This window comes from Lagenorhynchus albirostris, chromosome 3 (assembly GCF_949774975.1).
Source record: "Lagenorhynchus albirostris chromosome 3, mLagAlb1.1, whole genome shotgun sequence".
NCBI lineage: Eukaryota > Metazoa > Chordata > Mammalia > Artiodactyla > Delphinidae > Lagenorhynchus > Lagenorhynchus albirostris.
Genome location: NC_083097.1, coordinates 26,337,634 through 26,349,678, shown reverse-complemented (window position 1 = coordinate 26,349,678; position 12,045 = coordinate 26,337,634). Strand labels below are relative to the sequence as shown.

General features: G+C 42.3%; 1 protein-coding gene across 4 annotated transcripts in view; it reads right to left on the bottom strand.

Moving 5' to 3' along the window:
* PDZD2 (PDZ domain containing 2) overlaps nucleotides 1-12,045 on the bottom strand; it is a 378,282-nt gene that overhangs the window by 35,853 nt on the left and 330,384 nt on the right. For all 4 annotated transcript variants that reach the window (XM_060146915.1, XM_060146917.1, XM_060146916.1 and 1 more), the window contains 7 exons: nucleotides 11,633-11,778; nucleotides 7,944-8,063; nucleotides 7,016-7,130; nucleotides 4,081-4,154; nucleotides 3,715-3,940; nucleotides 2,781-2,898; nucleotides 1,004-1,136 (listed from right to left, as the gene is read on the bottom strand). In XM_060146915.1, the coding sequence (XP_060002898.1) occupies nucleotides 1,004-1,136; nucleotides 2,781-2,898; nucleotides 3,715-3,940; nucleotides 4,081-4,154; nucleotides 7,016-7,130; nucleotides 7,944-8,063; nucleotides 11,633-11,778 (932 nt within the window). The remainder of the gene's footprint in view (nucleotides 1-1,003; nucleotides 1,137-2,780; nucleotides 2,899-3,714; nucleotides 3,941-4,080; nucleotides 4,155-7,015; nucleotides 7,131-7,943; nucleotides 8,064-11,632; nucleotides 11,779-12,045) is intronic.

Genomic DNA, 12,045 nt, shown 5'->3' with positions numbered 1-12,045 from the left:
CTTATTTGTACAGGGGAAACTGGTCAACAAATGAACACCACCGAGACAGTGAAAATGACCCCATAAAGTTAATGCACTAAAGAAATCTCAGATGTGGCCCATGGGAGGACCTACCAGGTCTCCTGGCACAGACGTCTTACTCTTAGAATGGCATAAGAGTCCATCCAGTACAGCAGCCTGGGACCACGTAGGATGTAATCAAATAATACTACAAATAATACAAAAGGGGTGGCCACATGACGGGCATGGGAAGAGCTAATGTTCTTAATAAGCATTCTGAGTTGTTGAAAGGTCAAATTTTGTAAAATACAACCTGATTACCATGTTAGAGATAGGCTAATTTTAAAAGATTTTTACCTGGAGTGCTCAAAAACAACAAAAATTAGTGCTCGAAGTGGGTTGAGTTGAACTTGCTAAAGTGTCCTGTGGTTAGCTTAAAAAATTAAAAGCAATCGAATAAGTAGAAGAGATACAACCAAGTAAATAGCAGAGGCCAACGATACGGGGGCTATGATTATCTGCAAGTTAGTATGGGCCAACTATGTGATATTGATGCTGAAAAAAAATTAGTGGGCTCTTAAGCCTTAATTACACCGGAGTATTTTGCTCAGGTCAAGGATGGCCTGGACAGATCACCTAGTTTACTGCTCTCAGATTTTCTGGATGCAGAAACCCAAAGAGGTTAAGTATCTCACCAGAAATCAAACAATCAGCTGGGGGTTACTCAGAACGCAGCACTCCTACCTTCCACAAATTTTAAATTCACCAAACATATTGTCAACAATTTCTAATAAAATTTTCTGAGTGTGGAGACGAAGAAGTCCAGATTAGTGGTTCATTTCCCATGTGTATCAGTTACCTTGGTCACTGTGTGGCCACGGGCTGATTCCCATCCCCAGCTGGGCGAACTGTCTCATCAAAGAGTAGGCACAGGAACATGTGTGTCATCGCTACTAGACAAATAGCTGTCTTCCCATACTCAGGAGAATATGAAATACTTCACCTTTGGATTAGGGTGCCGGCCGATGACCAGGCGAACGGGTCCTGGGGGGCATTTGCTCAAGATGGCGTGGACTTTGCTCAAAGCAGCATGGCGGACGTTGACTGAGTTCACTTCCAGGATTTGATCTCCGCGGCTAGGGAGGCAACATGATCAACTCTCTGCGGTAACAGTTAGCTTTTTACAAGATTTCCTTCTGGGAGAGGTTTATAATATGAAATCTTTTCTGAATACTTTAACAAAGCAAATGACATCCTTTCATCTTTGCATACGTATAAAAAAGCAACACAGTCATAAACACATTCGGTTTTAAACTGACAAAGACCATTACGCATATCTATCTGCATTTTCAGAAGTAGTAAAGTTAAATAAAATTGATAATAAGGACAACAATGAAGGCTACCATTTCTTGAACACATAGTATATGCCAGGCATTATACAGAGAGATTTACATAACAATGCTTTGAATAGGTATTATTATTCCCATTATGTAGATAAAGCCACAGGCTCAGAGAGGTTACCCAGATGTCACACACTGTTGATCTCAGGTCTGTCTACCTTCTGATCATCAAGTGACAGTCTCTCGACCACCATCAGTTTCTCTTTCCCTACCATCTTGAAATGATTATTGTAATATAGTTTAAGAAGGAAATATCTGAAGCTCAAAGCTTACCAAAAAAGGTTACCAAAACGTTTCAAATTTGAACAAATGAGAAATTGGGGACAAGATGCCCATTTTGACTTGAAATTATAGGGAGAGAACTCAGTACGAGAGAACAAAGACTCTTTATGTGGGGTTTGAAGAATGTTCATTTGGCAGGCTCCAGACATATGGAACCATTCAAGAAAGAAACATCATCTTGGGATGTCATTAAAGGATTTTTTTTCCTTGGGTTCTAAAAGTATATTTTCTTTAATGTACTTTGGATGATTTGCTAAATTTTTTTCGGTATGGAACTTCACTCTGATGATTAACTAAAAACATAATATAATCTATTAACAGCACCCCAAAATGGCAACCTCAAGGAATGTCATTTTGTCAATTCCTCAACTGCTCAAGGACTTAGAAACTTCGAGGGGAGAAAGATGATACTGTCTGCACAGAGTGTTTCGTGCAATACGTGTACATTCTTGTGAAGTTTAGGTGGGCACAGACCCACTGCAATTACTATATAATAGAATACCTAAACCTCTCTTGTATAAACAGAATACCCAATCTACAACTCAACTAGCCGAACTGAGAAATCAGACACGTGGTGATTTCAGACAGTAAGCATCTAGACGTCACCTCTTAAAAAGGAGTAAAGCAACAGGAAAGGTTCAGGAGATTGTACTTAATAATAAAGGCCTCCTGTTCAAGGGCGTGATTTCCGGACTCTCTTGTATCCAGTGATTCTCAAACCATTTTGAGAAGTTCCCAGTATCTCCTATGAATTTTACATAAATGAATATAAAAGTGAAGGAAAATATTTGGATAATCATAGATATCTATATAGAGTTGTATTGTGTCAGGTTTCTGAGACTGAACTTCTGAGTCCAAACAGAACAAAATTGGTAGGGAAAGCCAAGATCTGGAGTTCTTGAATTCAACCAAATTTCATTTATATTATCTTTTCATCTTTGGAGATGTTTTTGATTGTAATCCTGGCTATATGACTGCAAATAATAAAAACATTTAGAATCCCACAGGGGAATGTAACAGCACAGGTATCTTACATATGTATGTATTCGCATATTCACAAACACACCAGAACTCTAAACTTTCAGGTTTACAACCAACCTCAGATTGCTCTCCATCTTGGCCACTGATCCAGGGGCAAGGCTGTGAATGTAGATGCCTGGAGGGCTGTTTTCTAGGGCCAGGCAGCAGGCACCAATGCCTAATCCAACTCTGGGCTCTGTGGGAGGCGTCATTGAAAGAAAACAAAATTAAAAACAACAACAACAAAATCTGAAAAGCAGTATTAAGTGCTCTGAAATGGCATTAATGTATATGTTGACCAATAACCATTTATTTTTGGACCAGACTCAGAATACAAATTTTGCTTTTCTTTGTCAATAGGGCCATATTCTGTTAATGAGTCCATGGCAGAACCAGGGGCTAACTATGGACTGTGAATTACTCAATCAATGATCCATCCTCTTCTTAGTCTAAAGAGCCTCCTCGAAGCTGCTTTTGGAAATAGGCAGAGTCCAAGTAATATCTTCTATTCTGCACACACAACTTTAGGTTTTCTTTCGCCTCTCTTTTTAGCAACTAATCTCTTGGTTATTTAATTGCTCACCATATTTCTATAGCTGGTGGGGAGGAAAAGGAGACAAAGATTAAAAGTGATAACATTTGGTGTCACCCAGGACTTTCAGTTACTGGTGTTAACTGTATTCTTGACTATATTCTTCATTCTTTAAAATGTTTTATTAGCCCTAGAATTAAGCTAGTCAGTGATGTTTTTCACACGAGTCTCTGACACACCATGATTCATCTGGAGAGAGCTTAAAAAATCGTGCTACTGGTAACTTCCCTTCACTTTAGTAAAATGACTAAAATCTCTACTTCTGATCCCACTGTCCATTTAGAGAATAACATATGTTGTTGGTAGCAGAGCGTTCCAAAGGAGCAATTCATAGAAAAAAATATTAAAAATTAACCTAAGAACAGATTACAAATTATTATTTGAGAGAATGTAACAAAAATGAGGAAGAGCTGGTATCACCTTTGTTGAGGGTTACTTCCATGACAATTCTGTCCTTTGGCCCGGGGGCCTTTCGTCCCAGGGACGAAGAACTGGCTTCATCGGCACCCACCGCTGAGGTTCCCCCACTGGTGTTGAAGTTTGGGGAGCTGGATCTGCTCATGTGTGTGGGTGTGGAGCAGGGTGTGAGGCTTGGGCTCAGTAACTTGGTGCGTACCGTTAAGACAAATAGTCCACTCCGGATTTGCTGAAAAAACAACAAGAAGGGCTAAAACATTCAGGCTGTCCTTTTATCAAAGGGTGGAAAAAAAAAAATCACCAAACCCAAACCAGAAAGAAATAAAGAAAAACAAAGAAGACAAAGGCGATCAATAAGAATGTCTTTACCTTAAAGGTATGAATGGCTTCTTGAAATGTCAAGCCCTTGATTGGTATTCCATTTACATCTAGGATTTCATCCCCTAGTGACCAAATTTGAGAATTACATTAACATCAAGTTTTTTTACTGGAATCTGCTTGGTCAGTACTAGAATAAGATACCATATGGTCCCTGATTTACAACTCTATAAGATGAATTTTATTGTTCCAATCTATTTTCATTAGCTTAGCTCCAAGGAATGTCACAAAATGGGACAATAAGTGACAATGCATATTCTTTTGCAGTAATTCTATATTACCATCTTTAACTAAAACAACTGTGGGAAGCATCAAGATCTTATTCTCTAGCCACTGCCAAGTCTGATAATAGATGTTCTACATTTCGAGATCAAACTACAAAAACTGAATTCCTAGTCTTTTCTTATAGTTTTTGTTTTACAACTTAAACCCACTGGCAGTGAAGCCCAAACACACGTAATATGTGAGAAGCCTTGCCTATATCTGCAGAAAGACATGGCGTGTGAAAAATGGTTTAAATGATAGAGACAAAAAAACTCGTGAGATATTATTTAGGAGTGGCAGACCCCCGTCTACATCCAGCCCCATAGTCTAGATGCCTGGTCTTACTGATGGTGTTCAAGGTTCTCAGTCATTAAGCTGGCTAGTTATTATACGCTTCTAAGAGATTACTGTAGACTAATATCAAATTGCTTTCTCTCTCTCTCTCTCGCTCTCTTTCTCTCTTCTCCCTCAAACTATCCTGGACTCATCGTCAACTCCAAGAAGGCACAGGTCATTTTTCAAGTTGTTGATAGTGTCTGCTGGGAACATAAAAGAACTTGGACATCCTGTTGACTTAACAGAGCTAGTTTCCGGTTCTGTACTCTTGTGACATGGTCTGTTTTGGGGAATAGCAGTTCATCAAAAACACTACAAAGATGTGCAAGAGAGAAGAACAGATGAACCTTGCACAGCAGTATGGTACAGAAGAGGAACTCCCTTTACTTACAACAAAGTACAAAGCAGCCTAAGAACACACATTTTCTCCTCTCACGAACAGCCAATCCCAGGAGCACGTGGGGTATTCCATTAAAGGAATCCTGTATATGAGTTTAAAAAGGTAGCAGTACCCCACCCATTTGTTATGTGCCTTCTCTTTAATGCAATTACAGAAGTTGTAAACTAAGTGAAATAATCTGTTTAAAAATCACCTGGTATAACCGATTACTCAACTAGGCGAGGTTTTTGGTTTGTTTCCACCTGGGCAAAGGGTAGAAATATTAACATAATGGCTCATGCCCTTAAAAATCTTTGCAAGATTACTTAAAAGACAGATCATCCAACAGGTTGAAAATCCATTCTGATGACTTCTATTTATTGTAAGCGAATACATATGAAAATACAGTATTTAGGAGAAGCAAGTGCTGTTAACCTCTCCTATCGATTTTTTTTTCCCCTCCACTCTGTTCCATTCTACTGGCATTGCAGGATGAATTTCAATCAAGTGAACACATGGCACATGCATTATAAAAATGCTTGGCTAAAATTTTATATTGTTGTGAAACTAGACACAAACACCACCTGGGAGTTAACCTTTCCTCTGAGCCAGAAATAAATATTCTGCCATCAAAATATTAAGCCTGGGCTTCCCTGGTGGCGCAGTGGTTAAGAATCCGCCTGCCAATGCAGGGGACACAGGTTCAATTCCTGGTCCGGGAAGATCCCGCATGCCACGCAGCAACTAAACCCGTGCACCACAACTACTGAGCCTGTGCTCTAGAGCCTGTGAGCCACAACTACTGAGCCCACGTGCCACAACTACTGAAGCCACGTGCCTAGAGCCTGTGTTCCACAAGAGAAGCCACCACAATGAGAAGCCCACACACCCCAACAAAGAGTAGCCCCTGCTCGCTGCAACTAGAGAAAGCCCACGAGCAGCAAAAAAGACCCAATGCAGCCAAAAATAATAAATTAATTAAAAAAAATTAAGCCCGGTCACGGATTATCGTTAGCACACAGGCTTCTGGGATTGCTCTACCTACAAAAAAGGAGGCTCCAATTCACTCTTAATCAGTTTTAAGAAAATAAGCTGGTTAAACACAACATCACCTATCTTTGGACCAACTGAACTGAACAGTCACAGCATTTTTGAAGGTAACTAGAAATAGTGTGATTCAATCATTCCATGCAGGAAGTATGGAATAAGGAGGAGAAAAATCAGGACTCATGAACAAGTTCTGGGGATCTAAGGTACAGCATGGGGCCTATAGTTAACAAGACTGTTATATACTTGAAAATTGCTAAGAGAGTAGATGTTAAATGTTCTCACCACACAAGCACACAAAAGGTCATTATGTGAGGTGATGGAGGTGTTCACTAACCTTGTCTGGCAATCATTTGGCAATATATGTGTGTCAAATCATGTTGTACACCTTCAATACATGCAGTTATCAATTATATCTCAATAAAGCTGGGAGCACAAAAGTGCCTGTCTAGTATGTTTACATGTGTGCAAAATGGTAGGTGCTATGGAGCGTGTATAAGATGTTTCTGTACTCCAGCCCCGAAGCAAGAATGCACTGCAAACTCTCAGGAATTTTCAAGGCAAGGAACACAATCAAAGACCCAGGGGACAAGACAGACATTTAAAGACCCAAATAAAAATATCAAGCCACTTCTCACATAATGTCTCATTTAATCCTCACAACAACTCCTCAAGGTACATATTAATATCCCAAGTTTACAACAGAGGAAAGTGAAGCTCAGGTTCTATCAATTGTCCAAGGTCATGATGTAGTAAGTGCTGGACTCAGCCCAGGTCTACCTGACTACCAAGCCCACAGACTTAGCTGCTGTGCCCTTTGCTTCACATCCTGCAAGGAGGCAGATTCTCCTGGAATCAAAGCTCACTGGCACTGAGGACCACCAAGAGGCCTTCTCCTACCTTCTTTAAGCCTTCCATCCTCTGCAGCTGATCCATTTGGGAAAATGGTCTTGACAAAAATCCCCATCTGTCCTCGAATGCAGTCTCGACCTCCAGCAATGCTAAAGCCAAGGCCCTACACGCAAAGGAGGTGGGGGTCCAGGTTGTCAGTGTGGTATTTAACTAAGGGCATCCTTTCCCATTGCAGTATTTCACTGAGGGCACCCTTCTCATTGTAGTATTTAACTGAGGTGTCCTTCCCAAACAGGCTCAGAGTTAAGCTAACGAGCTGTAAAGTCAAATCTGTGTTCCCTTCACCATTTCCCTCCTCAGATCCATTTGCATTGCGCTAGCTATGCATTACATTAAAGGGTGGAAGTTTTAGGTAAACATAAGAAATTGCTAGATTTGACAATCTCTGATCTCCAAAGATGTCAATTTCACATGGGTCAACTAATAGCTCACGAGTGTCATTTCACACTGTGCAGGCGCCATATTTGTTTTATTCTTTTGTTTTTGTATAATATCAAAATGGATATTTTGGTAGTTGTATAATATCAAATTATTTATACTATTCCTCTTATAATAATGGCAATGCCATGAAATTCATTCCAAAGGATAACTGGGATTATTCTCTGAAGCTGCAGGGTCTGACTTTCTTTCAATAGTGGTAAAAGTTGGGGCATTTACCCGATCCTTGATTGTGCCCTAGCTGCCAGGTGGTGACTCTTGAAATCATAAGGGCAACTATGGTATGATGTCACTTGGAGGCCCACAGGAAAGGATGCCAGGGAATCCAATCAAATCCACCCAAAGACCACTTAAATCTATGCTTCTTTATACCTTTTACTTTTTATTTCATGTAAAAACAACACTAAAAAGTAACCATTTAAAACATATATGCTAACATTTACCTGGAGAGCAAAACAATGTACAGAAGGGAGCTCACCTTGCCTTTCTCTTTGTACAGGCCAATGATAGAGATGACCGATGGCCGAATGAGTCTCCAAGGAGATTCCACCTGAGTAGTACTTAGCGAGCGAGTAGACTTCTTCACGATGTGGTATTCCTAGAAGTCGGCACATGAGGTCAGAGGTAGTCTCACTCATCCTGCTGTGGTCTCTGGCATAAAAATATACTCAGATTTGGAAAACCTCAGTTGTCTTTTGTGTTAGACAGCCATTGCCCTCTGGTCCATATCTGGTCCAGTGGCTTAAATGAAGTTTATTATAAAGAACATTGAAGGAGCAGCCCCAACTGTGTCTGGCTGTCATGCTTTCTTCCCCCCACATAAAGAACTGCTTGGCAACCACCTGGGGCTGCTCTTTCTTGACCCTACTCCACAGATCCTACTTCTCGCTTTCTGGATTGGAGATAGGAACCGGAAACCGAGAGGCCTTGGAGATACAGAATGACCATCCTCTGGTCGGGTTCTCCCTTGGAAGTCACCCTCGCCCCACCCCAAGTTCACAATCATGGTTAGAAAGTATCTCACCATTTTAAGCTTAATTCACTCACTCAAAACTCAGCAAGCCCTTGTTTCTTATAAAACCCAAACCGCAAACCCAGACAACTGTTATTTAGTATAAAAGATCCCGCTGAGAGACTGCAGCAGCTTTAGTTCTAATCCCTCACATTTGGAAAATAAAATACTTTCCCACAAGCCACACTTTCCCTTCCTGGCACACAGCAGCTCAAAATCTCGATCTCTTTTTCCTGTCCATCACCCACCATATCCACGTGTGTAAGCAGGGTGCACTATTTATAACAAGAGACTGAACGAATCTCTTGCTAAAGCATTGCGACAATCTAGCTCCTTGCTATTCTTTTTTTTTTTTAATTAATTATTTTTGGCTAATTTTTAATAATTATTTTTAATTAATTATTAAATTTAAAAATATTTTGGCTTTCTCTAGTTGTGGCGAGCAGGGGCTACTACTCTTCGTTGAGGTGCACAGGCTTCTCATTGCGGTGGCTTCTCTTGTTGAGGAGCACGGGCTCTATGCACGCAGGCTTCAGTAGTTGTGGCATGTGGGTTCAGTAGTTGTGGCTTGCGGGCTCTAGAGCGCAGGCTCAGTAGTTGTGGTGTACGGGCTTAGCTGCTATGTGGCACGTGGGATCTTCCCGGACCAGAGCTCGAACCCGTGTCCCCTGCATTGGCAGGCGGATTCTTAACCACTGCGCCACCAGGGAAGCCCCGCTATTCTTCTTAGAATAATAAATTGCTTAAATGACACAGATATTCTAGCATAAACAAAAAATGCTAAAAAATCATTTCATGTTTAATATGAGAAAAGAGACACTAGAAAATAGTTTATCCTTAATTAGCATATTCTACATTCAAGGTTAGAAATCAGATATCTGCTAATGATATTTTCGTATTATTGGCAACTTAGAACAATTGTATTTTGCTGTTTTACAAAATTATCTGTCAGCCATGTTGGCCTCCCAGACTCTGATTCATTAAAAAAATGACATTGGCTTGGCCAGGTTACCACCCTTTTACTGAAACCGTCATGGGAATAGCCAGGCATAGCTCTCAAATACAGAGGTTCATGTGCAGACTCATAAGGGAACTCTTTCTCTGATCACCAACCTCCAGCAGCACCTCATTCCATCTCCCCTTTGGGAACCAGAGGCCAGCATGCTTCACTCTTCTCTTGAAGAGTTTCAGGGGTCCCACTACATTTTTAGACCTCTGTTGTCCAATATGGCAGCCACTAGCCACCCGTGGCTATCTATATTTAAATTAAGATGAATTAAAATTAAAAATGCACTCCTCAGTCTCACTAGCCACTTTTCATGTGCTTAAAAGACACACATGGCTACCATATTGGGCAGTACAGACATAAAACATTTCCATCACTGCAGAAAGTTTTACTGGATAGCTCTATTCTAGACAATACTTTTTAGTAGAGGGAGAGAAGAAAGAAAGAAAGAAAAAGCGAGAAAGAGAGAAAGAGAGAAAGAAAGAAAGAAAAGAAAGGAGGGAGGGAGGGAGGAAGAGGAAGAAAGAAAAAAAAAGAAAAGAAAAGAAGGGAGGGAGGGAGGGAGGGAGGAAGGAAGGGAGGTAGGAAGGAAGGAAGGAAGGAAGGAAGGAAGGAAGGAAGGAAGGAAGGTGAATCCTGGGAGAAAAAAAAAAGGCAGAAAAGAAGAAGAGAAGACAAGGGAAAGAACAACTTGAAGAAAAAAAAAAGTTTCTTCTTTAAAATCTTCACTAGCCTGTGCTTCCTGGTTCTTAGAAGCCTGGTTAGAAGAAACAGGTATTCCCGGGCTATAAATACAGTCAGGTTTCCTCTGCGGGTCAGTTAGGAAATCAGCACCTCAATGCTGGACATCCTTGGCCATGATGGCAGCAGATCTGCTCTCACCTTCCTCACTAACTAAAATCATCTGAAACGCGGCTCTCCTATGACTTCTTGATCTCCCCCCGCCTCTGTTGATCCAATTGGATCATTCTGCACAGGCCACAGACTTGTCTCCAGACACGGGTCTGGAGGAGCTCTAACCAGGCCCTATGCACGTTTTTCGCTCTGCTTTTGCTCGGTGCCCCAATTCAAGTTGCCACTGGGGGGATTCAACACAAGGCAGCCTAATCAGCAGCTGCCTCGGAAACACGGGCACTTTTTAATTTTATTGGTCAGGCAGAACTCCCTGCACAGGGATTCTGGTGCATCGCCTGGAGCCAAATACTCAACCTCTTTGGGATTCAGCTGCCCTACCTATAAAAAGGTGAGACACGAAAAGCAAGGGCCCAACCCAGATGCCCTGAGCCAGGTCTTTTAGAACTCAACTATCTGAGTCTCCACGCCCTTACAGGTGTCACTACTGCCACACCCTCCTCCCTCCATCTCCACTTCACTGCAGGCCTGGGGACAAGATGCCAATGACTCCTCTTGAGCGCTCTGGCTGATGGTGTCAGGGCTCAAAGACACTCCACAAGTTCCCCAGAGACTGAGCCTGCCTCCAACTTGGTTATGAGACATCTATCCAGTTTCTACTGGGTTGAGGATGATGGAATTGAGGATGAGCCCCTGAGCAGGGTTGTGGAGCCCCGAGCTCTGGCGGGGATGGGCCCTGGAATATCAACATCCCCACCTTCGTCACCCCTCTTGGCAGCCTCTTCTGACCTTGGCTGTTTGAGCCATGACTCTATAACAGGTATATAACAGGCACAGCACAGGCACACCCAACCGCCTCCGTCCCTCACACGTCCCCACACCCACCCACCCACCAGGCTATGCTGACACATGACACACCCACTAAACAAGAGATGGTGGTTCTTACCACAGACCATGACGCGCCATTGTCTCCTGGCAGTTGAAAGCAGCTCTCGTTTCCAAAACACACAGTAGAAAGAGGATCAAGGTTTTTTTCCTTCTCTTTTATTTTCAAATATTAGGCTGACTACTTCCTTCTAGCCTCCCTGGATAGATCTCACTGACTATGCTATATCTCTAGTCCTGAATACCCCTGGCCCTCATAGACGGACAGGTCTTCAGAGCACGGAAGCTCCTGCTGGTCTCGGAGAGAATAAAAGCAAACCTGGAGACCCAGGGCTGGAAACATGCTCTTCCATCCCTAACCAAGTAACTGTGACTGGATAAGAAAGCCAGGGGCTCCACGGTGCTGCACTACCTGTGCTGTGCCCGTCGAGTCCAGGAGCTGGGGGAGAGAGTGCTTCCGGCCATCTCGGGAGACCTCCAACATCCTGGCCCGGGGGTCCCCATTTCTCAGCATCAGCTCATTATATTCTTCAACAGACTCTAGACGGTGCACACCCCCTTGAAAAAACAGAGGGGAAACATGACTCGATACAGAATGAAGAGAATCTTAAGAGCATGCATAGGTATCAACTTGTCGATTTCCACCCACATTCACGGTGGCTCAGACGGCCTGGTGTCGAATACTTCAGTACTTTCAAAGCACCCAGCTCACTGCACTCAACCATCAAGCCCTGCAGAAGCTTGGTGCGTGCTGAGGCCGTAATGCCAGGCTCGGAAGAAAGTGCTCGTTTTGGAAGTGAACAGCTTCAAAAAGGGCAATGTATA